This window comes from Notechis scutatus, chromosome 7, assembly GCF_049901735.1.
Source record: "Notechis scutatus isolate UNSWTSFEM ecotype Mainland chromosome 7, rNotScu1.2, whole genome shotgun sequence".
NCBI classification, from domain to species: Eukaryota; Metazoa; Chordata; class Lepidosauria; order Squamata; family Elapidae; genus Notechis; species Notechis scutatus.
In genome coordinates, this window is record NC_142015.1 from 26,576,654 (window position 1) to 26,598,645 (window position 21,992).

A 21,992-nucleotide genomic window follows, 5' to 3' on the forward strand; every position below is an offset into this window, starting at 1 on the left:
AAACCACATAGTTTACCTTTGAGCTAACACTTTGGCTTGGTTGAGATTTCTCCAGATGTTAATTCAGTATTAAGTGCCTGACAAGGGCCTTGTAGTCCATATCTTTCCATCCATCCATCCTTCCCTCCCTGTCAGATCTGATTTGTTCTCCACAAAATTCATTCCTGGAATCGAATAAGTTTCTTTCAACCACATATATGCTGGTGTATGTGAGCAGAGATGGCTTTTTAATTACAATGCATTCCATGCAAAATAAGATTGATTGGTTTTTCACTTTCTTTTTTTTTTTTTTTTTGGCTTGGGCTTCTGCTCAGTTCATTCTATTTAATTGTATGTACATTGGCATCATAGAAAAAAAAAACAATTTTGCTTCTCCCCTCCACCCTGAGATTTCATTCTCTCACAACTTTCTCCTCTTCCCCTCTTCTTTTACATGTCTGGTGGCAATGGCGTTGCGACTACTCTAAGCCATGACAGCAGCTGCATGATTTGGCCTCGGCAGTTCGGTGGACTTCACAGTGTCCCTGAAGTCTGAAGGCAACGCCAACAGAGATAATTCCTGGGAAAGCTGTTTCTTCCTCAACGAAGGAGTCTTCCTCCTGGTGCGAAGCAGACAAGAATGGGTGCATCTTTGGTGAGAAATGGACCGTAAGAGCAAGGCGTGAGCAAGTCATGGTCTCCCCTTCTTGGGCTCAGCTAAAATTGGTGATGAACCCCATGGAGATCTTCTTCATCCCATGCAACACTTGGTGGTGAGACTTGGCTTGCTGGCTTTCTCCTTTCAGCCGAACCCAAAGGTTGCATTTGAAGCAAACGGCCCCACCCGAGTCTCCCCGAGTTTCAATGCTTCTTTGAGTGCAAGGCAACCTTGGACCTGTGGTACCCCAGTTGTAAAAATATATTGGCATGGCACTCTCAAGCTGGGTGCTCCAACACACGGCCTTAATCCGGCCGGGGGATTCAGACGACTGATCCTCAGGCAGAGATTAGCAATGAAGAATCTTCATAAAAGCTTTCCGGAACTCAATGTTGAAGGTGGTGTAAATGATAGGATTGACTGCGCTGTTCACGTATCCAAGCCACGTGAAGGCATTGTACATGACCTGTGGGATTTCACAGTTGCAGTGCATGTTCATAATGTGGGTGATGAAGAAAGGGAGCCAACAGATGATGAAAACACCTGCAGGAGGACCAAGAAAAGAGGCCGTGTTAGCAGTGCAACCGGTCAGGTCTGCCATCGTAATCACCTGAGCCTGCTTTGCTTCACTGGGTTCCTTACATAAACGCAGGGAGGGGGTTGACAGGAACCAGAGGTGCCAATCTGGAACAGACTGGCAAATCCAAGGACATGAGCAGGAGACTGGAATGCAAAAGTCTACCAAAGAGGTGCCAAACCTTAAGACTGTTACCAAAACACCTACTCTGAATATAATTGGACACTAACGAATTGGTCAATGAGGGGAGGATCTGGGAGAAGAGGAAAAAGCAGGGTTTATGCAGGAATAGCCAGATCCAGCTTTTCTTATGCTATAACCACTTGGCTTTAGTAAAAGTATGCCTTTTGCTACAAGTGGAATCGAGGGTCTTACTTTTTTAAAGGTCCAAGCTGGGACAAGCCTGACACAACTGTTGAATGCATCTCCCTGCCTACCTCCTACTTGGAGACATCATAGCTACAACAGGCAACAATAGCCAGTGATTTGGGATTGGAAACTGGCACATTTGTTTGAACAAATATTCCACGTAACAACTAGTGATGAAGTTCTTCGTTTATGTTATGGAGTGGGAAACACTTCCTCCTCCCCGTCTCAGATTTCTAATTTGCCAATCTATAAATCCAGTGAAACGCTGAAGCTGTAGCTTCCACAAGGGAGGTTGGATCAAACTCTTACCAAGCACAATGGCAAGCATCTGAGTGGCCTTCTTCTCCTTCTGTTGTGAAAATTTCCTCCTGCTCATAGTTTTGAGGGAAGTCCTGGTTTTGCCATTGGGCATCGTCTGAATCTCAAAGACCTTGGCCGTTTTGGAATTGTCTATGGTATGCCCATTCTTCTGCATGTCAAGGGGGCTGTTTTCAGGGGATGGTGGAGTTAAATTGGCACAGGGGATGGGAGCAGCTGGCTCAGCTGGTTCCATGTCACTTGGCAGAGGTGGCTGAACATTGTTCTTTGGTGGGCTGGTACTGGTGGCCATCTCCATCTCCTCCATGTGATCCATGGCCTCCTGCATAGTGATCAGAAACATTGGGCTGTATAATCAAACACCAAACGACATTAAATAAATACTGAGACAAGGAAAAGAAAAATATGAACAAGAAAATCTTCTTCAATGAAGCCAATGAATGCAAATTTCTTTTACCAAGGTGCAAAGTAGAACATGACTAATAGAAAGGAATAATGGTGGAAATGTAGCAGCAAAACAGTGCCAATTCAATGGACCTGTTGAGAGCACGCTAGTCACAAGGGTGACTCCTGTTCAAAAACAAATAAAGCAGGGTCAAACCCTGTTGGAAGTTGTCCTCAATGACATCAGTGAGGGTCTGTGACTTCTGGAATTAAAAATATTAACAGCAGAAATGGAAAACTTTTGAACAACCTGGAACCAACGTCTCTGGTTTTTCCTCCCGGTGTTTTGGGGGACCCAAATAGAAAAACTTTTAAAGAAGTCAGTTTCCTCTGCGGTCAGGCAGAAAAGGAGATTGAAGGCAACACAATAGTCTGAGGGTAGTTTGGAGTAATCTCCATGGGGTCATTCTATGGGGTCTCTGTAAGAATGAAAGAAAGCCATCAAAGGACACAGCAGGGAGAAAGATTAAAGTATCTTCTTTTCTCTATTAGGCTCCAGAAAGGCAAACATATTTTGGGGAACACGAGGGAAATCACCCGTGATTGTTGTGGGAAGGAACTGAGGTTTGTCATGGGTAGAGCACAAAGTCCTCCTAGACGTTGAAGGCTTGTTACAGTTTTGTATACAAATGGATATGCCACCAGCTCCTATTTTGTGGTTGGAGCATATCCATTCAAAGCCAACATTTTATGCAGCATCTGCGTAGACTTGGGGTGCTTGGCATGGACACTCACCACTTTGCCCTTATGAGCAGGAAAGCTCCCGTTGCTCTTCACAACGAGCGTGCAGAGCCTGACATCTCCTGGATGAGTGCATTTCTCCTGAAGAAGAAGAGGAAAGAGAAAGAGAGAGGAAGAAAGAAGAGAGGGATGGTTGGCATAAGACAGCAATTATCCAGAGTAGAACCAAGGACGAAGATCTGGAGATCAGGAAAGAAGGCAATGAACAGGGAAGAATTCTCCCCACAAGGAGAAACAACGCTACAGATAAGACAATTAATCAGTCTGGCAAAGTACCCTACTTAATTCTGAAGCCAACATTTCCATGCATGGCTGCTGCCTGTTCTGTGCCCTGGAGAAACATCTCCTTGCAGCCACCTTCACACGAAACACCGTTGATTGGGGAGGAGACCCAAAGAGTGAGAAACCCTTAGGGTGGAAACCGTAACTGGAGGAGTGGGGCCGAGAAGATGGATATTGGAAAGAGACAGCTGGGGTTACCTTCAATGGAGCCTGCGTGTCGGCGTCCAGGCCCACATGGCTGGCGATGCGTTTGGTGTTGACCCGTTTTCTGCGTTTCCGCAACACTATATAGATCTGCACGTACACCAGCAGGGTGACAATGAAAGGAACGTAGAAGGAGACGATAGAAGAATACACAACAAAGGCAGGGTTGGCAATGATACACTCATTCTTCTCTGGAAGACACAAGAGAGGGCAGGAATGTTGCCCCAGCCATTAGGAGCTACAGTCAGCCTGGGTGTCCAGTGAGCTGTGGGTGCAAGTAGGGCAACAGAAGTTCCTTTGGAAATGGAATCCCATTTCTTCACCCTTTGTTCTGAGGAATGGATGAGATGTTTCCATTTGAGGGAAAGAACTGTGGAACAGCTACAGCTTTTACTCAGATTTAAATAAAGAGCAATGGTGAATTGGAGGAGGGGGCAAAAGCTTCCCCTACTCACAAATAAGGCTTTTTAAGGGGTGGCAAAATACCCCCAAGTTTTGAGCCCATCCCCTGCTGTCAGATGCAAGCCACCAGGGCCACAACAGAACTAAAACCAGCAACTTTATTCTCTACTACCTATATTACAAGAACCCCACCCGGCTGCTTGCTTTCCCCTGGGAACCTCCAAATAAGGCTTCATGCATCTGGGGGAGTATCAAGCCTATGCCACTCGCAGCTATGCAAGGACTCCAAACTAGATCCTCGTTTGACTCCTCCTTCCAGCCAGGCTGGCAGTTTCCCAACACTTTCATGGCTGGACAAGTGAAAGTGCCCCTTCCCCACTCCCACCCCATCATTTACACTGATATCAATCAAACGTAAACCTAGAATAAGAATATCTTCAACTAGAACAAGCTGCATTTTCAACTTGAGAGGGTTAGAGCGAGTGGTGGTAAAAGGGGCCTGGCGGGGGACACCAGGGAGTTTGCCAATTACAGCCCGGTGTGACCAAAAGACTCAGAAGAACTATTGACCACCTTTGCAACGAGTCTTGATTTTTCCTGGCTCTGGGGATTTCCTCTCTGCACATTTCTTTTCTATGGCATTTCTTCTCTCAGTTCAGTGAGAAAAGCATGCAATATTCAGGGCAGAGACCGGAACCCCTAAAGGGAACTTGAATTCAACCCCAAGAGAGTATCTTGCCCTCTTGCATACCTGTGTTGTTCAGCCCAAACATCAGAGGGCAGGAGATGGCGAAGGAGAGGATCCACACCACGGCAATCATCCCAGTGACTCTGCGCTTGGAGCTGTAGCGGGTGTTGTACAGCATGGGCATGGCCACCGCAGTGTACCTGTGGGAAAGGACACGACAACAACAGGGGGGACATGGGGAGCACATCCCGCCTCTTGAAAGCAGCCAAGAGAGGAGACCTTTTCTCCCGAGATGTGGGTCCAGAGTTGGCAAGGATGAGGAGAGGGGAAAAAAAGAGTGAGGGAAGCTGGAGGCCTGGCCTGGCAAACCCAGAGGGCATGTCTCACCTGTCAATGCTGATGGCGCAGAGATTGAGAATGCTGGCTGTGCACATCATCACATCCAGGGTGACAAAGATATCACAGTGGATGCGGCTGAAGCGCCACTCGCCGACCACCTGGAAAGAGAAGAGAAAGGAACAAAGGAGCACCATCAGGCTAAGGTTCAAAAAGGGTGAGCGTGGATCAAAGGTGTGGGTGGGTGTGCATGCCTGTGTCCGTGCAAAAATGGGGGGTTCATTCCCTTTTGCTGAATCTTTTATTCTGACTTTGGCTGCCATCCTGCCAGCGGCGTCAGGTAAATATTTTACCAGCACTGGCTGGATGAAAGAGTTTCTGCTCTGCAACTATAATGGCCACTGGAAATGAATGTGATGAAGGACCAGGACCTCCTCACTCTGCCCTCAAAGCAACCTCCCACTGGCCTGCCTTCTGCCCATGTCCCCAGAGAAAAGTCTGAGCCATTTTGGTTCATGGGATGCCTTTGATTTTGATCAGCATTGCCATCTCTGGGAGCCCATCCCCCCCTCACCACCCATGCCATGGAGATAAGGCATCAAAGAAGGAGGAGGAGGAGGGAGGAGGAGGAGGAGGAGGAGGAGGAGGAGGAGGAGGAGGAGGAGGAGGAGAAAGAAGAAGAAGAAGAAGAAGAAGAAGAAGAAGAAGAAGAAGAAGAAGAAGAAGAAGAAGAAGAAGAAGAAGAAGAAGAAGAAGAAGAAGAAGAAGAAGAAGAAGAAGAAGAAGAAGAAGAAGAAGAAGAAGAAGAAGAAGAAGAAGAAGAAGAAGAAGAAGAAGAAGAAGAAGAAGAAGAAGAAGAAGAAGAAGAAGAAGAAGAAGAAGAAGAAGAAGAAGAAGAAGAAGAAGAAGAAGAAGAAGAAGAAGAAGAAGAAGAAGCCATCCCATTCCTGTTTAGACCTTCAGGCTCTCATAAAAACCGACTTGCAAATATGGCTTGCAAACCCCATCTTTTGAAATGCAGAAAAGCAGAATGTGAATTGCTTATGGCAATGAACCTGTTGTTTTCGCTCCCTGCGTGTCTCCAACAGATGCATTCCTAATCACGCAACCACATCCATGTTCGCTATGCTTCATGAATGCAACCCAGCCATCCAAGCATGCATTTTCCCGACAAGGAACAACTACGGTTGAAAGTGCACAATCCTCTGCGGAATAGTTGTTGAGTGGGCTTGGGGTACGGATGCTTTATTAGCCTTGGCTGGTGGAGGCACCAGGAAACATTGCCTGGGCTTGGAAGCTGAACAAGGTTCGCATTCCGAACACTGGTTACTGTCCCAGGGAAATCCCAGCCTGCTTGCTAGATTGGGAAGTCCCCAAAAATTAGATCACGTAACCCTGTCACGAAAGGTCCTGTTGTTTGCCTGGATTCACCAGAAGCTCTGCTCCATTGGAAGGAAACCTGACCTCTGGAGTTAGTCTTCCTCTCCCAAGAAGAGAACATCCAGGGGTGCAGACCTGACATTTAACCAAGAGCCTTCAAGAGACATTTCACATCACCGTTATATTTTTCTTGGTTGCCCACATTTTCTCTATGGAATTTCCTGCTGCCAAAGGAACCTTCATGGCATGCCTACAACGGACATCTGCCAGGCCTCTGCCTCCAGAAGTTGCAATCGTGGCCTCCTTACCTCCATGTAAACCACCCATGGCATCACCAGCGTAGCCACGAGCAGGTCGGCCACCGCAAGGCTGACGATCAGGTAGTTGGTGGTGGTCTGCAGGGCTTTCTCCTTGGACACAGCCATGCAGACCAGCACGTTGCCAAAGACGATGACAAAAATGAGGAGAGTGAGCAGCATGGCATAGTAGTTGTACTGGGTGGGCTTCTGCTCCAGGCTGGAGCCATTGAGAGTCCTGTTTTCATAGCTGTCGTTGTACCAGGAGATATTTGGGAAATCCATGGAGAAGAAGCACCCTCAGTTTGGACACCTGCTTGAGATGAAGGAATGAGTCAGGGTGTGTTTGGGTAAGTATGAGCCAGCCGTGTGCAGTGGCAGCCTAAAAGCCCACACAATCCTAAACTGCATTAACAGAGGGATACAATCAAGATCAAGGGAGGTACTAATACCACTCTATAAAGTCTTAGTAAGACCACACCTAGAGTACTGCATCCAGTTTTGGTCACCACACTATAAAAAAGATGTTGAGGTTCTAGAAAAAGTGCAGAGAAGAGAAACCAGGATGATTAGGGAACTGGAGGCTAAAACATATGATCATCGGTTGCAGGAACTGGGCCTGGCTATTCTAGGGAAGAGAAGCACCAGGGGAGACAAGGATAGCAGTCTTCCAATATTGGAGGGGCTGCCACAGAGAGGAGGAAGGGGTCAAGCTGTTTTCCTAGGCACCCGAAGGCCAGACAAGGAACAATGGATGGAAACTGAACAAGGAGAGATTCAACCTGGAAATAAGGAGAAATTTTCCAACAGTGAGAGCAATCAACCCATGGAACAGACGTTGCCTTAGGAAGTTGTGGGCGCTTCATCACTGCAGGCTTTCAAGAAGAGACTGGATTGCCGTCTGTCAGACATTGTTCAGGGTCTCCTGCTTGGGTGGGGGGTTTGGACTAGATCACCTACTGGGTCCCTTCCAATTCTGTTAATCTGCTAAAACTGGACAGGTCTCTGTTCATGACCAAACACAGCCTCCCCCTTTCTTGGGGCACAAAGATTCCAGAGTGCAATTATTGTACATGACTATTTGGATTGCTTACATCCTGCGACAGTATCTGTAACACCATCAAATCTGCCTATTCCAAATCCTTGGGAAGGACTTAATAGATGGATAAAAAAAATGCCAAATCCTGTCTGTACATCTGCTGATTGTGCGACAAGCCAAAATAATAATCCCCAAACATCTGGAGCACCACTTGAACACCAGCAGCATTGAAAAAATCCCCATCGGTCAATTGCAAAAGGCAGCTTGACTTGGAACAGCTGATATCCTGCAATAATATCTCTAATGCCATCGAATAAAAATGTCTACCTATCTCAGGTCCTTGGGAAGGTCTCAGGAGGAGGATAAAAATGCCAAATCCAGTCTGAACATCTGGCTGACTGCGCGACCACCCGTAATAATAATCATTATTACATGTATTTATATATTTGTTCCATTCATGTAGCCCTGCAGCGAGTTACTGAATCCATTTTCTGGATGTGTACAAGCCACTAAACCATCAACATAACTAGACAGACTCAGTTCACATGACCTAATAAAAGCTGCGTGAAAGCAGTCACTAAGCCTTTGTCAAGTTGTGAATTGTGGTTTTAATGCATTGCATTAATTTATCACTAGTGAGTAGCTGAGAGTAAGTTTTCATTCATTTCAGTTCCTAAGGACTTTTCTTTGAGTGTTTAGACCAGTGAAGTCATAGGAGACAGACACACACACACCACACACACATATACACCTATTATTACTACTTACTATTATTCCTACTCCTGTTGGTGTGAGCTAGAAAATCCTTTAAATCTTGATACTTCTTTGCAAAAGCAAAAACTTTTAGCTATACAATTTAGGATGAACCCCCTTGGAATGGTGTGGGAGGAGGAATGGATTTCCAGAGGAAAAAATTGCAGGCTATAGGAACCATTTGCACTACTCAGGTGACCCTGAGGACACAGATCAACCTCCAAGTGGCCTCAGTGACTCTCTAAAAAGGATGCAAATGATCAGTTCTGTCTGCAAGGAGTATAAATCCTTCCATTCCCCACTATCCTATCAAGAGCTGAAGAAGCTTCTTGGGTGAGAAGCGAAACATTCTCACAGAAAAATCAAGGAAGTCAGTTGCCTCCTGAAAAAGCACCTTTGGGATGACTTCTTTGCAAGTTTATATTGTTGTATGCACACATCCGGAATTTAGGGAACACTTTTGCATTTAATGAATAAATGCTCCAATCCTTTTGGTATGTCTTGTCAGAAGGAAAGAAGTATTGAAACTTTTTTTTTAAAGTTTTCTTTCTGTTCGGAAAAGTCTGCCAGCAGATCCTCTCCCTGATAGTTTGAGAAGTTTACATAATGGCCAACAGATGTTGCCACCCAAGTTTGATGCTGTCTTGATCTCTAGTTAGCTTTTGATGAGTTCAAGCACTAATTAAGCACTAGTCATTAAACAAAATTGTTTTCCAAAGGTTGACGCTATGACACTCAACGCCTTCACATAATTATAAGACGTCACCAAGGGGAGAGGAGTACATTTTGTTATTTGCAATTCTACAGCTTCAGTTGATGGGTGGGGAACTGCTTTGAGAAAGGAGTAGGATCACAAAGTCTGTTTATTTTTCTACACTCCAGTCCATTAAATCCATTAGTCTTTGGGCAGACATCAATTTGAGAACAGAGAAGCACTAACAATCCACTCCGTTTGGTACAGTGTTTTTTTAAAAAACAATGCATACAGTACTTTACTAGTATGGGGCTAGTAAAAAAAAGAAGAAGAAAGAAATGATTAAAAGAATAAAAATACCCATCGTGTTATAAAGGCATAGCAATTAAGATCTTCCCATACTATGAAAAAGGTTGTTGGGTTAAAACTTAGAAGAAGTTTTTACAGGCAGTATGATGCAGTGGTCAAAGTTTTGGATGAGGAGACCCCCATTGTATCCCTCCCTCCCTCTGGCAGCCATGAAAGCTTCTGGAGTGACTTTGGGCAGATTCGTAGAAAATACCTGCCATGGCGAAGAGAAATTCCATGCAGATTGATCAGATTGGAAAGGCCATCTCTGTTCCTTTTGCTCCAAATGGGATTAGATCTTCCCTGAAGGAAAGCAACTTGGACCCAGCATTGGCTCGATCTTTCCCAGGTTGAACCAATACCAGGACTCGGGGGGGGGGGGTCCCACTAGATGAAGCCTGTCTTGGTGTCCCTTCCCTCATCCAAGAGGTCTACGGCCACATTCCCTTCTTCAGCTGGTCTTTCAAAATACTGCATAAATAATAGACGGATTGCTGCATGACCAACCTTCCTTTGAAATCTCCCTCTTACCCAGACGACTCTCAACTTTCTCTTGAATTAATAAATTGTGCTGCTTTTCACATCTCCTTAGCAATCTAATTGCATCTCATAACTGTCAAGGGAGCTGGCATATGAAGAGTCAGGCAGGGCGTGAAACAAAGGATCGGATAGCTAGATAACAGTTGGATGTAATTTTTGTGTTTCTTGAAGTTACACTAAGCACTTCACCCTAGAGCTCCTACAAATGTACAAGGAGCTTTGTCCTCTTTAAAGAAATGGTTCCGTCAGTAAGAAATGGTGGATCAAACATCTAAACTGCGGGAGATAAAATGGTTATTATTTCCTCATTAAATTGATGGAAGTGTTTGCATAGCAATTCTCCTCACCAACAATACCTAAGCAATTTACAATAATAAAGCGGTATCTTGCAATGCAAAGAGAATAAAAAACAAAAGGGGACTTTAAAAAGATGTATGCTGACAAGATGTCGGGAATGGAGAAGGTTGTCATAAGATGGAAGATATAAAAAGAAGTCTAGAACATCTTAACATTGGGAGGGGTGAATTTGGCGGGGGGGGGACGACAGTTTTCATGAAGTTTATGATCTGTAGTCTGTCCTCCTAAAGAACTGAGCTGCCTGTGGGAAGCCACTAAAACTGGAGGCAGATAACTTAACTACCTAGCACTGATGATGTTACCTAGTTGGGTAATGAAACGTCTACAAACAAACGCACAAGATTAGAGAGCATCAAGGATCCCACAGTTCAACATTGAACTACAAACATTTTCTTTTGTGGGTAAGTTAACCTTCTCTCAAGTCCCTTCAAACTTTAACTGCTGCTCTCTACAGCTGTTGTGAAAGCTATATGGATCAGAGGTGGTATTCAGCTGGTTCTGACCGGTTCTAGAGAACCGTTAGCAGAAATTTTGGGTAGTTTGGAGAACCGGCAAATGCCCTGACTGGCCCTGCCAACCCCATCTATTATTCTCTGCTGCCTGAGTCCCAGCTGATCGGCTGGGTCTCCTTTGGTTGCCCTTCACAGGAGAACAGAGCTGGAAAGCAGGTTAGTGGGGTGGGGAGGGAAGGGGGATTTTTGCAGCAAGGGTCTTCAAACAGCTTGCAGACTTGTGGACTTCAACTCCCAGAATTCCTCCTCCAGGCATGTTAGCTCAGGAATTCTGGGAGTTCCACTAGTCTTAAACTTGCCAAGTTTGAAGACCCTTGTTTTACAGTTATCCTTCCCCTGCCACACCCACCAAGCCACACCTACCAAGCCACACGATGCCCACCAAGCTGTGCCCACAGAACCGGTAGTAAAAAAAATTGAATCCCACCACTGACATGGATGGTCCAATTGCTGCATGGAGCCACCACGAGTTGAGCTTCATTTGTACAACACCTCCAGTCCCAACAGGAGGACTAATTCATTGATCAAAGTTTAGATGCACAGATCACAAACATTTGACAGGCAACAGCTGTTTAGGATCTCTGTCCTGCCAACAAGCCAATAGAGAAAAAAAAGCCTCCTTCATCCAACAGGGAGAAAAACAATTGTTTCAGTGTTGACTAGCAACTGTAAAAATATGGGCCAATTTCCAGTACTTGTAAAACTTCGTCTCAGTGACAGAAAACTGCCATGGGGGTCTTTGGCTTTAAACCGAAAGTCGACTTTGTGAGCAATTCTGACATGTCCTCACTTGAGAATAACAACAGGACAAGGAGAGAGCAATGGCTACTCTGTTGGTAGTAGAAATGCAAACTGGTAGGAGGTTGAGGGAAACCTGTTGCCCCTCCCAAACCACCAGATGGTCTGTATGTATTGTTAAGAGCCAGTGGTTAGAGTGCAGTAATGCAGGCTATTTCTGCTGACTGCTGGTTACCTGCAATTTGGCCGTTCAAATCTCACCAGGCTCAAGGTTGACTCAGCCTTCCGTCCTTCTGAGGTGGGTGAAATGAGGACCCAGATTGTTTAGGGGCAATATGCTGACCTGTAAGCCATTTAGAGGGGGCTGTAAAGCACTGTAAAGTGGTATATAAGTCTAAGTGCTATGTCCTTCCTTCCTTCCTTCCTTCCTTCCTTCCTTCCTTCCTTCCTTCCTTCCTTCCTTCTGTCCGTAGTTAGAAAACACTATTACAGGCTAACTCTGCCCACTGCCAGGAGTTCAATCCTGACTGGCTCAAGGTCAGCTCAGCCTTTCGTCCTTCCGAGGTGGGTAAAATGGGGACCCAGATTGTTGGGGGCAAGAGGCTGACTCTGAAAACTGCTTAGAGAGGGCTGTGAAAGCACTGTGAAGTGGTATATAAGTCTAAAGGCTATTGCTACTGCTAATGATCCAACAGGTTGGTCAGCAAAGGATTAAAAAGTTCAAAGCAATGACTACGATCACGCTACTAAAGCCACACCTTTTTTACATGGGTAGCACATGCAAGGTTCCAGATATGATCTTATCTCATTTTTTTAAAAACAGAAGTTGTTAGGGTCAATGTTATTCTAAAGCTTCCTGCTAGTGTTGTTATTTTTAATCTTCTGCTCTCTTTCCCCCCCAGCATATGCGCTTCTAACCCATCGGGAATGGAACAGGACAGAAACGTCTGTGAATAAATCAAATAGTAAAGAAATAACATGACAGAATAAACAAAGAATTGTTGCAAACATCAGGAGGAAAGTATTACCAAAAGTCTTGAGGACAGAATTCTGAATAATTTAGAACATGGTGTACCTTTTAGCATTTTCCTCCAACTTCAGCAAAACAGGAACAAGTAGAATGTATTTAATCCTGCAAAAGTACAGATAGAGCTGTGGTTGATCTCTTCCTGCTCGGGTTAAGAATCAGAGGGGATGAAAAGAATTACTTTGAGACAGGCTTTTGAAAGGAACATATGCCTGTAATTGGGACTGCCTGCCTTCTAACAAGGAATTGGCAGTCTTGGAAATTAAGACCATCCATGGTTGAAGAATCTTGCCCAAATATTGGAAAGGATCCAATAGATGATTTTGAGTTTGTGCTCTGGCTGGTGGCTGGCAAAGTTATAGTTTGGAAAAAGGAGTTTTGACAGCAATGGTTTTGGTTTGGCCAAGCAGAGATAGCTTGGACAATCTGGAATGGCGCCGCCTGCCGTCCGATCTAAGCATAGTACACAAAATTGTCTGCTACAACGTCTTACTTGTCAACAACTTCTTCAGCCTCAATCACAATAATACATGGGCAAACAACCAATACAAACTCAAGGTAAAACTGCTCCAAAGTCGATTGCAAAAAATACGACTTCAGCAACAGAGTGGTCAACGCCCTACCCAACTTTGTTGTTATAGCCTCAACCCCTCATAGCTTCAACCTCAAACTGTCCACTGCAGACCTCACCCCATTCCTAAGAGGTTCTTAAATGGGGCATGAATAAGCGCACGACCGTGCTTACCGTCCCTGTCCTACTGTCCCTATTTATCTGTATTTACTTCCTTTGTTCTTGTTTATGTTCCTACCTATACTTGTTATCTTGTACATATTTGACAAACAAATAAAATAAATAAAATCTCTGCTGGGATATTTTGGGGCTCTGTAACCTGGTGGGTTTCAGGGTCTCTTGAACAAGCTCCAAAAATCTGGAGGCTGCTGCAGGAAAATCCACCAGGACGAGGGACATGGGAAAGGAAAGTTCAGATAATCTTCATTTCCTCCCCCAACCCCCAGCAATGGTTGCCAAGGAGACTGGAAAATTGGGAGAAAGATGGGTAGAAATTAATCAATGAAGAAAGAGCAGGCAGGTGGGAAGCAAGTGAGGCTACCCTGTACTGAAAGGCTGACTTTGAACTTTGCCATTTTGTTGACACTTTCAGTATTGGTTCTCATTTCCAATTCTTGCCTTGGGATCAATTTATGGTTGGAGCACAAACTCACCCAAGCTGCAAAGGGCCAATATTAGAGGAACTGTGCTGAAAAATTCCATAATCCTAGAGACCAACAATAGAACTCTCTGTCTTTGACACGGGACTTATTGCCACTTGAGTGAGGAAGAATAAAAGTAACTCTCCATCAAGGATAGTCTGGGTTAAGCAAGGATGAGCAGTCCAGACTCCTAAACTGATTCCTCTATCCATCTTCTTTCTCTTCCCTGTTATCCTGCCATCAACTGATTCAACTCTACCCATCCCCCATGTCCTGGGCAGGCCCTGAAGCTCAGAGAGTTTCATGGTTGATATTCTTCACCCCTCTTATCCCAGACCACAAATGTGGCTTCATACCTGTGTCTTTGGATATGAAAATTTCATCCCTCTACAGCAGGGGTGTCCAACCTTGGCAACTTTAAGAACCCTGCTCTACAGGAAAAGCAAGAAATGTACTCTGTGTGTGTGTGTGTGTGTGTGTTCCTTTCCAGCTCCTCCAGCTGTGGTAAGTTGGCCAAACACCCACAGGCCATCTCATTGCTACAGCTGGTTGATGCTGTTCTCCACCCGCAGCCCTGGTCAGCTTTGGCTGCTGATTTTCACAAAAGCTGGATTGCTGTGGATGGGGAGCAGGAAACATGAGGGGGCCATTTTAAGACTCATGGACTTCAACTCCCAGAACTCCCCAGCCAGCAAAGGAACCTGCTGCTTTCCTATAACCATTATTTGGGGGCACTTGAGACATCTGGAAAAGAAGAACTTGGTTTCTACTTTCAGATCACTGAAAAGCGCAACCATCCCCTTTTCCGAAAGCTTACTCTTCCTCCAGGGAGTCTTTCGTCCATCTCCCGAACCTCTTCATTGTCACCTTTCTTGGAGCCTAATCCTGTTTGTCTGAATCCTTCCGAGAGGGGAAGTGACTGGAAGAGAAGGCCGGATCTAAGCGATGCATTTCAGGGGCTTTGCCCCTCCAACATGGATTTATCTCCGATGCAACAGAGAGGAGGCTGAGAGGAGAAGAGAAAAAGGGAGTTGCTTCTCACAGCAGTTCCTGCTGAGGCATAACTGATAGGCCTGATTAGCTAAACAGCAGGTTTTCTCTGCTTTCTGGCACCAAGATGCATCCAAATCAATTACTAAGGGAGCCTCTTGGGGCCAAGATGAGGGCGGGGAGATGGGTTTTCAAGAAAGGCAGTTCTGCAACACTGGGAATCAGTTTTCTGCTCAAGCAGGTCTCAAGAGATGCCTTCTTCCTCCCAGCTTGTGCATGGAAGAGTCGGCCGAGATCGGAGGCTCTGGATCGATCCAGAGCTTTGTTATCAGCTACAGAGGCCTTCAGGAAAGCCTTGCCAGCCTTGCCGGCTGCAGAAGAAATGTGCTGGCGAGGCAGGTGTCGGGGTGTGTGCAAGGCCTGGCTATAACTGTCCAAAGGCAAGTAGTAGGGCAAGTAGTACTCCCCCCATCCCTACCCTAGCTTAATTTTTAACCCGTGCACTCTGGAGTGGGAGAAATCTTCATTAGGGCTTATTTTGGGGGGTAGGGCTTATATTGGGTACACATGTTAAAAATCAAGCTAGGGACTTACTTTCAGGGTAGGTTGCATTTTTGGGGAAACAAACACGGTCCACTTCTACTTGAAACAGGATGCATATCCCGATACAGTATTTGCAACCTCAAAAAAATTCCTTTGGAGGAGGCTACAGGCCAGTGCAGGAATTGGGAAGTGGGTAGAATTTGGAGGCTGCATCCTGACTTCGTCTGCTGCCCGCCTTTCTCTGCCTCCCCCCCTCCCCCCGAATCAGAGAGGAATTAGTGGAAGGGAAAAGGTTATGAGATGCAGCTTCTTAACTTAAGCCGTTGGACTCAAAGCCCCTTTTTATTTGATCGGACCAAAGGCAGACCAGGGTCGGCGCTGACATTTAGACACTCTGGGTGCTTAAATAAGGCAAGATTGCCCTTAAATACCAACTGGGTTCTCGCCTTTCTCACACGGCCGGTGTGTTTGAGTTACAAAAGCTGCTGGGCTGTTTCATGCCTCCAGGAGACAGAGGGCGGGTGGGGGGAGGGGGCCTCTTGGGAGAAGGGGATATTTGTGCAGACCATGTTGGAAAAGCGGGTGCTTCAAGGGCGGAGTCAGATTCTCCCTCCCCAGAGATTTCCATGGGGCATTTGGTCAGAGGTGGCATTCAGCGGGTCCTGACCAGTTCTGGAGAATCAGAAAGTCAAGATTAGGGCCCCGACCATGTGATTCAACCACTCTGCACTGCAACAGACATAGAAACATTTTGATGTTTTTTGACACCCCCTGCACACCCTCTTGCCTCTCCCTCCTGTAGAAAGTCAGCATCCACCCGCCCTCCTAGAGAATGAAATATTTTGGGGAATATTAAAAAGGTCCCTGTCCTATTGTCCCCATTTATTCGTACCTATTTCCTGCATTCTTACTCATGTTTATACTTATATCTATTACCTTATAAGTGATTGACAAATCAAAAAAATAAATCCTTCCATTTGAATCTCTGAATCGGCAAGAAAAAAGTCATTTCTGTGCATGCACAGAAGCCTCTGGAATTAATGGGGAAGCCTTCCGTTGGGTTGTCTGAATCAACATTCCAGTTTAATTCAGAAAGCTTTATCAGTTGAGAAATCCAATCTAATTGCCCTTGAAGCAAAATCATTTAACAATGCTGGGTGTGCTGATCCAAGAAGTTGCATTTATCGCATCAAAGAGAACTTAAAGGTGCCTCTCTCTAATCAGGCAAAAAGAGAACATTATGACTGTTTTTCATTTTTATAAAATCCCCTGATGGTTGTTTGCTATTTGGTTCTTCTTTTATTGTTACAGTGCATTGTTTGTCTCCTGAATTCTTCTGACAGGCAGCTTTGCAATCAGTCAATCAATCAAATAAGGAGATGTTACTGTCACTTGAAATAGGAGGAAAAAACCCTTGACATTCCCAACAATTTTGGGGTGCCTTCTTTGGGACCAGCTAGCTCTGCAAAAGTTATCCAGCTCCTTTTCCTTAAAACCTGAGGTGGGATTCAGCCGGTTCTGACCAGTTCTGGAGAACCGGTAGCGGAAATTTTGAGTAGTTTGGAGAACCAGCCAATCCCGCCTCTGACTGGCCCCGCCAACCCCATCTCCTCTCTGCCTCCCATTGAGTCCCAGCTGATCGGCTGGGTCTTCTTTGGTTGTCCTGCACAGGAGAACGGAGCTGGAAATCAGGTTAGTGGGGTGGGGAGGGAATGAGGATTTTGTAGTAACCTTCCCCTGGAGTGGGGTGGAAATGGGGATTTTACAATATCCTTCCCCTGCCATGCCCACCAAGCCACACCCACCAAGCCACAACCACAGAACCGGTAGTAAAAAAAATTGAATCCCACCCCTGCTTAAAACTGCTCTTTTTCTCATTGGTTTAGGATGCAATAGACAGTGCCCCCGCCTCAAAGAAGCTGAGTAGCACAGCCACCCCCAGTAAAACGTAAGGAAGATTTTTATTGCTAGCTTCTGAGAAAGACGCAATGCTTAGGAACATTTTACGTAACTCAGTTTAACGAATGCCACAATATTTAGCCAGCTCCAGCAGTTCATTGCTGAATAATTGCAATCATTTGCAACCAAGGAGGTCTTGTTCCATAATACAAGTTCACTTTCTTGAAGTGAAGCACTGAAAGGTTACAGGAAATGATTGGGAAAACATTGTATATGTAAGTGTTGGTCCACTCAAGGCCCTGCTGGCTTTGTCTGTACTGTTTGGGGATGAGAAACCTTCCAAATGGCATCAGAAAGAATTCTCCAGAACCCAACCCACCACGTTCCCAAAAGTACAAGAAAACTAGAAGAGAAATAAGCTTAGTGGGCAATTTTCAGACTGAGTGGAGAGCTTGAACTCATCTCAAACTCTAGGTGCCTACAGAACAGAGGTGGTCTTCAGCAGGTTCTGACCAGTTCTGGAGAACCTTGGTGACTTGAAGACATGTGGACTTCAACTCCCAGAATTCCCCAGCCAGCATGAGGTCTTCCATCTGATGCAACATTTCCCTCACAAAATATTGTGTTTTGGACTATCAAAGGAAGAGTGATGGCTTGTTGTTTTTTAATTTACTGAACAGCAATAAAAGTTTGTGAAGAGAAGTTGCCCCATTTTCAAAGCCACACAAATCATCAAGATTTCAGAACGGAGTCCTGTTTAAGATCTTTGTCCAAATCCTTCAAAAATCCAAGGCCTTCAAAAGATTCTCTCATTTCCACTTAAAATTGTAACGCTGACATTCCAGGACTCTGAATATCCATCCACCCTGACTGGGAATTCCAGGAATTGCAGTCCAGATTTCAGGAGGTTCTGTGTTGAGGAAAGGATAAAACAGCAGTTTCCCTTTCTTTCTTGCAACTGAAGACTGTCAATATAATACAAATAATTATGCTCTTCTGAAAAATATTCTACAAAAAGTTCTCAATTCACAACCATTTGTTTAGCGATGGTACAAAGTTACAACAGCACTTTAAAAAAGTGTTTAATGGTTGTTCCTCATACTTAGAACTATTGCCCTACCCCCCCCAATATCATGGGATTGCGGATATCCCCGCCTCCCACCTGTAATTCCAAATTCATCTTCGGAATTATTCTCATACCTTGAGAACTCTCTTCTCATTCCTGCCCAGGCGGAAAGAGGTGGACCTCCCTGGTTTGTATCTGCTCGGATTTCTAGGAAAGTCACATCTTGGTGAGTTCTGAATAAACTTGGCTCAGCCTTCTCTCTGTTTACTTCATTAGGGCAAGGAAGTGCAATTAAGATTCATGGGCTGGCTGTACCCTAACAACCATCTCCCCAGCCGCCAATCTTGTAGCGTAATTCACCCCTCTGAAGGATGATAAAAGCAACTGAGCTGCAGTGCCCTGCTAGCTTTCCCAAGGGCTACTTCAGCAATGGACTTCCCTTGAAGGAGAGCTGGGCTCTTTGAAGAATTGGTTCCTATACACTTCTAACACATAACACACAGGTAACAGGATAATAGAGTTGGAAGGGACCCTGGGGGTCATCTGTTCCAACCCCCTGCCGATGCAGGATGCCTATATACCATTACAGATTAATAGCTCCCCAATCTCTTCTTAAAAGCCTTCAGTGATGGAGCACCACAACTTCTGAAGGCAAGTTTTCCTATTGATTAATTGTTCTCATTGTCATGAAATTTCTCCTTAGTTCTAGGTTGGTTCTCTCCTTGATTGGTTTCCATCTGTTGCTTCTGTCCTGCCTTCAGGGGCTTTGGAGAATAGGTTGATCCAGTCCTTCTGGCACTTTCTGTAATTTGGAAATGTATAGAATCTACATAAAATCTAAGATTTCCATCAAGTCTAGCTATGCAGCACGTTAAGGAATCATTGGAGAAACCAATCAGCCTATTCTAATTGCATGGTCAGATGTTTCTTATGCTCTCCTGCCATCCATTTTAAGTAGACATGGAAGATGTTTTAATGAATTAGATGATGTGCCATGAATCCATAAGAAGATATGGTAATCTCTGCCAGCCGACCCAAAGTCTCTGAATCAGTTGACGTATGATGTTAACCCTGGCCATAAGTGGGAATCCATGTCACTTCCTAACCAACCTGGCTAATGATGGGGATTTCTGAGAGCTTCCACTGACCAACATCCAAAGACTTGCCTACTCAGCATCTTTGACCTACACATTCAACACCGTGTATTGGAGCCTCAGTGGTGCAGTGGTTAGAGTGCTGTACTGCAGGCTACTTCTGCTGACTATCGGCTGCCTGCAATTTGGCAGTTCAAATCCCACCAGGCTCCAGGTTGACACAGCCATCCATCCTTCCAAGGTGGGTAAAATGAAGACCCAGATTGCTGGGAGCAATATGCTGACTCTATAAAACCGCTTAGAAAGGGCTGTAAAGCACTATAAAGCGGTATATAAGTCTAAGTGCTATTGCTATATTTGAAGCAGAAAAGGCTGCAATTTCACCTTAAGGACAATATATACATTTCCACACAAACCTAACATCCGAAAACTCTCATTCCATAATTGTCACAGTGGTGCCAACATCAATTCAAACATAATGGCCATGAAATGGGAGCAAGGCGCCAGCATCTGGTGTGCGCATCCATTTGTGTAATAAAGTCTACATTGAGTTCTGAAATTATGATTCTACCCAGCCAAGAAGGGGCTTAATTTTGCATTTTAATGGGGCAGTACCCTTCAGTGCAAATTGTCCTGGGTCAGCAGGAGAATTGGAGTGTCTGTGTAGCCCAACTGACTTTATTGCTTCATCAAAAAATCTTTGTTCTTCTCCAATTCTCAATAAGCCTTTTAAAAACAAATAATTACGAAGTCTTTGCTGTCAGCAACCATTCATTTTCAAGCGGTGGAACGAGAGAAAGAACAGACCATTACACTGATTAATTTCAAATTAGTACCTTGAGGATGTGAAGTTAACATTGTGCGGAAGGATTCAAGCAATGGAACTTTGCCCCCCCATCTACATCTCCCTCCCATCAAGAGATGGAAAAACCGGCTCTGTCTTCACTTAATTCCAAAAAGTCCTTAATGAGCTTCTATATATTCATTGAAAGTTTCCACCCTCATTATTCGGGGGAAGTATAATCTTTCACACCCAGATGTCAACTGGAACATTAATGTTTTTAATTATGGGAGGTGGATTAGGGTCCATGTGATGGAGGTGAGAGCTTGCATGGAAGAAGGTGGGCATTTTGGATGAAAGGAACTCAATGGAGAGATCATGCCAATTTCATTACGGTTTTGCATGAAAGACAATGACGCAAAGGAGAAACACAACTTCTGTCAATGGTCCTTTTTTTCTGCCTAAAGGATTTTGAACGGGGAATTGGTCTCGAACCATGGGATGCTCACTGAGGGCTGGATTCTGGGTCAGTCTAGGACAGAGATGGCGAACCTTTTTGGCACCGAGTACCAAAAGCATGTGTGTGCATACCCATAATGCAATGCGCACACACCCCATGCATGTGTCCTGCTCTCCTGTGCATGCATCCCCCCCCCCCACATACACCTCACTCCCTGAACCTATATGGCAGAGGTCCGAAGACCAGCTGGCTGGTGGGAGGTGCGCAGACATGCGCGGTGGAGCTGAGCTGGGTGACAGCGTGCGTCCCCTCAGAGAGGGCTCAGCGTGCCACCTGTGGCAAGAGTTTCAGCTTTGGAAGCCATATTGAGACCAGACACTTCCACACTGCCACATTCTTGAGCCTGGGAAAACGGGAGGGGGGAATTTCTTGGAGTGTACGTGGTTAGACATAATAGCATTCTTCTTCTAAGTCAAGGTTATGTTATGTCTGCACCTGGGTGAGGGGACATCTCTAGTTGGGATGGAGAGTGATTGGGGCATATTATGCGATGATGGGTACAGGGGGTGGATTTGTAGTTTTTACTTATTGTAAGGAAGCCCAGAACTTTCAGATTTGGGATTTCCCAGATGTGCAAGGTTACTATCCAAATAAAACAGGACTTTTGAGAAGATGCCTGTCTCAGAGTTATTTGTTGGAATGGAGGTTTTCTGGAATGCTGACAATGAGTGCCATAGGTTCACCACACGGGTCTAGAAGTTTACTGAAGGCCTTTTGTCGTTACATTTTGCATTTTTCCTTAAGCTCCAATTTAATTCATATCAGACCTGCAATAATCTTTCTCCATACATAGGTGGTTCCCAGGTGTTTTGCTGGACCTTTAATGCTCGAAATCCACTGTTAATTCCCATCCCAAGAGTTGAGAGTCTATTTTATAATGCCAAGTATTCTAGTCAATAAGATTGCTTCTCGGGAAACGGGCTATGAAGAATACATATGGTAGACTCAGATGGACAGGAATGTGTCTAGTTTAAGGAAAAGAAGGACTGCATGTGTGTGTGTGACATGATGGGAGTGCTCCAATGTTTGAGGGGCTGCCCCAAAGAAGAGGGGGTCAACCTAATTTCCAAAGCACCCAGAAGGCAGGACAAGAAGCAACGGGTGGAAACTAATCAAGGAGAGAAGCAACCTAGAACTAAGGAGGAATTTCCTGACAGCCAGAACAATTAATCAGTGAAACAATTTGCCTTCAGGAGTTGTGGGTG

At 45.0% G+C, this 21,992-nt stretch overlaps 1 protein-coding gene across 2 annotated transcripts in view; it reads right to left on the minus strand.

The window, feature by feature from the left end:
- Positions 1-274: 274 nt before the first annotated feature.
- The window catches only part of DRD2 (dopamine receptor D2), a 36,308-nt gene continuing 14,590 nt past the window's right edge, over positions 275-21,992 (minus strand). The window contains exons 2-8 of one of the 2 annotated variants that reach the window (XM_087969759.1): positions 6,687-6,987; positions 5,050-5,159; positions 4,726-4,862; positions 3,567-3,763; positions 3,081-3,167; positions 1,893-2,223; positions 275-1,180 (exon numbers count right to left, since the gene is read on the minus strand). In XM_087969759.1, the coding sequence (XP_087825885.1) occupies positions 987-1,180; positions 1,893-2,223; positions 3,081-3,167; positions 3,567-3,763; positions 4,726-4,862; positions 5,050-5,159; positions 6,687-6,959 (1,329 nt within the window). In that variant the 5' untranslated portion in view covers positions 6,960-6,987 and the 3' untranslated portion in view covers positions 275-986. Of the gene's footprint in view, positions 1,181-1,892; positions 2,224-3,080; positions 3,168-3,566; positions 3,764-4,725; positions 4,863-5,049; positions 5,160-6,686; positions 6,991-21,992 lie in introns of both variants that reach the window. The other variant, XM_087969761.1, reaches the window with a different exon arrangement.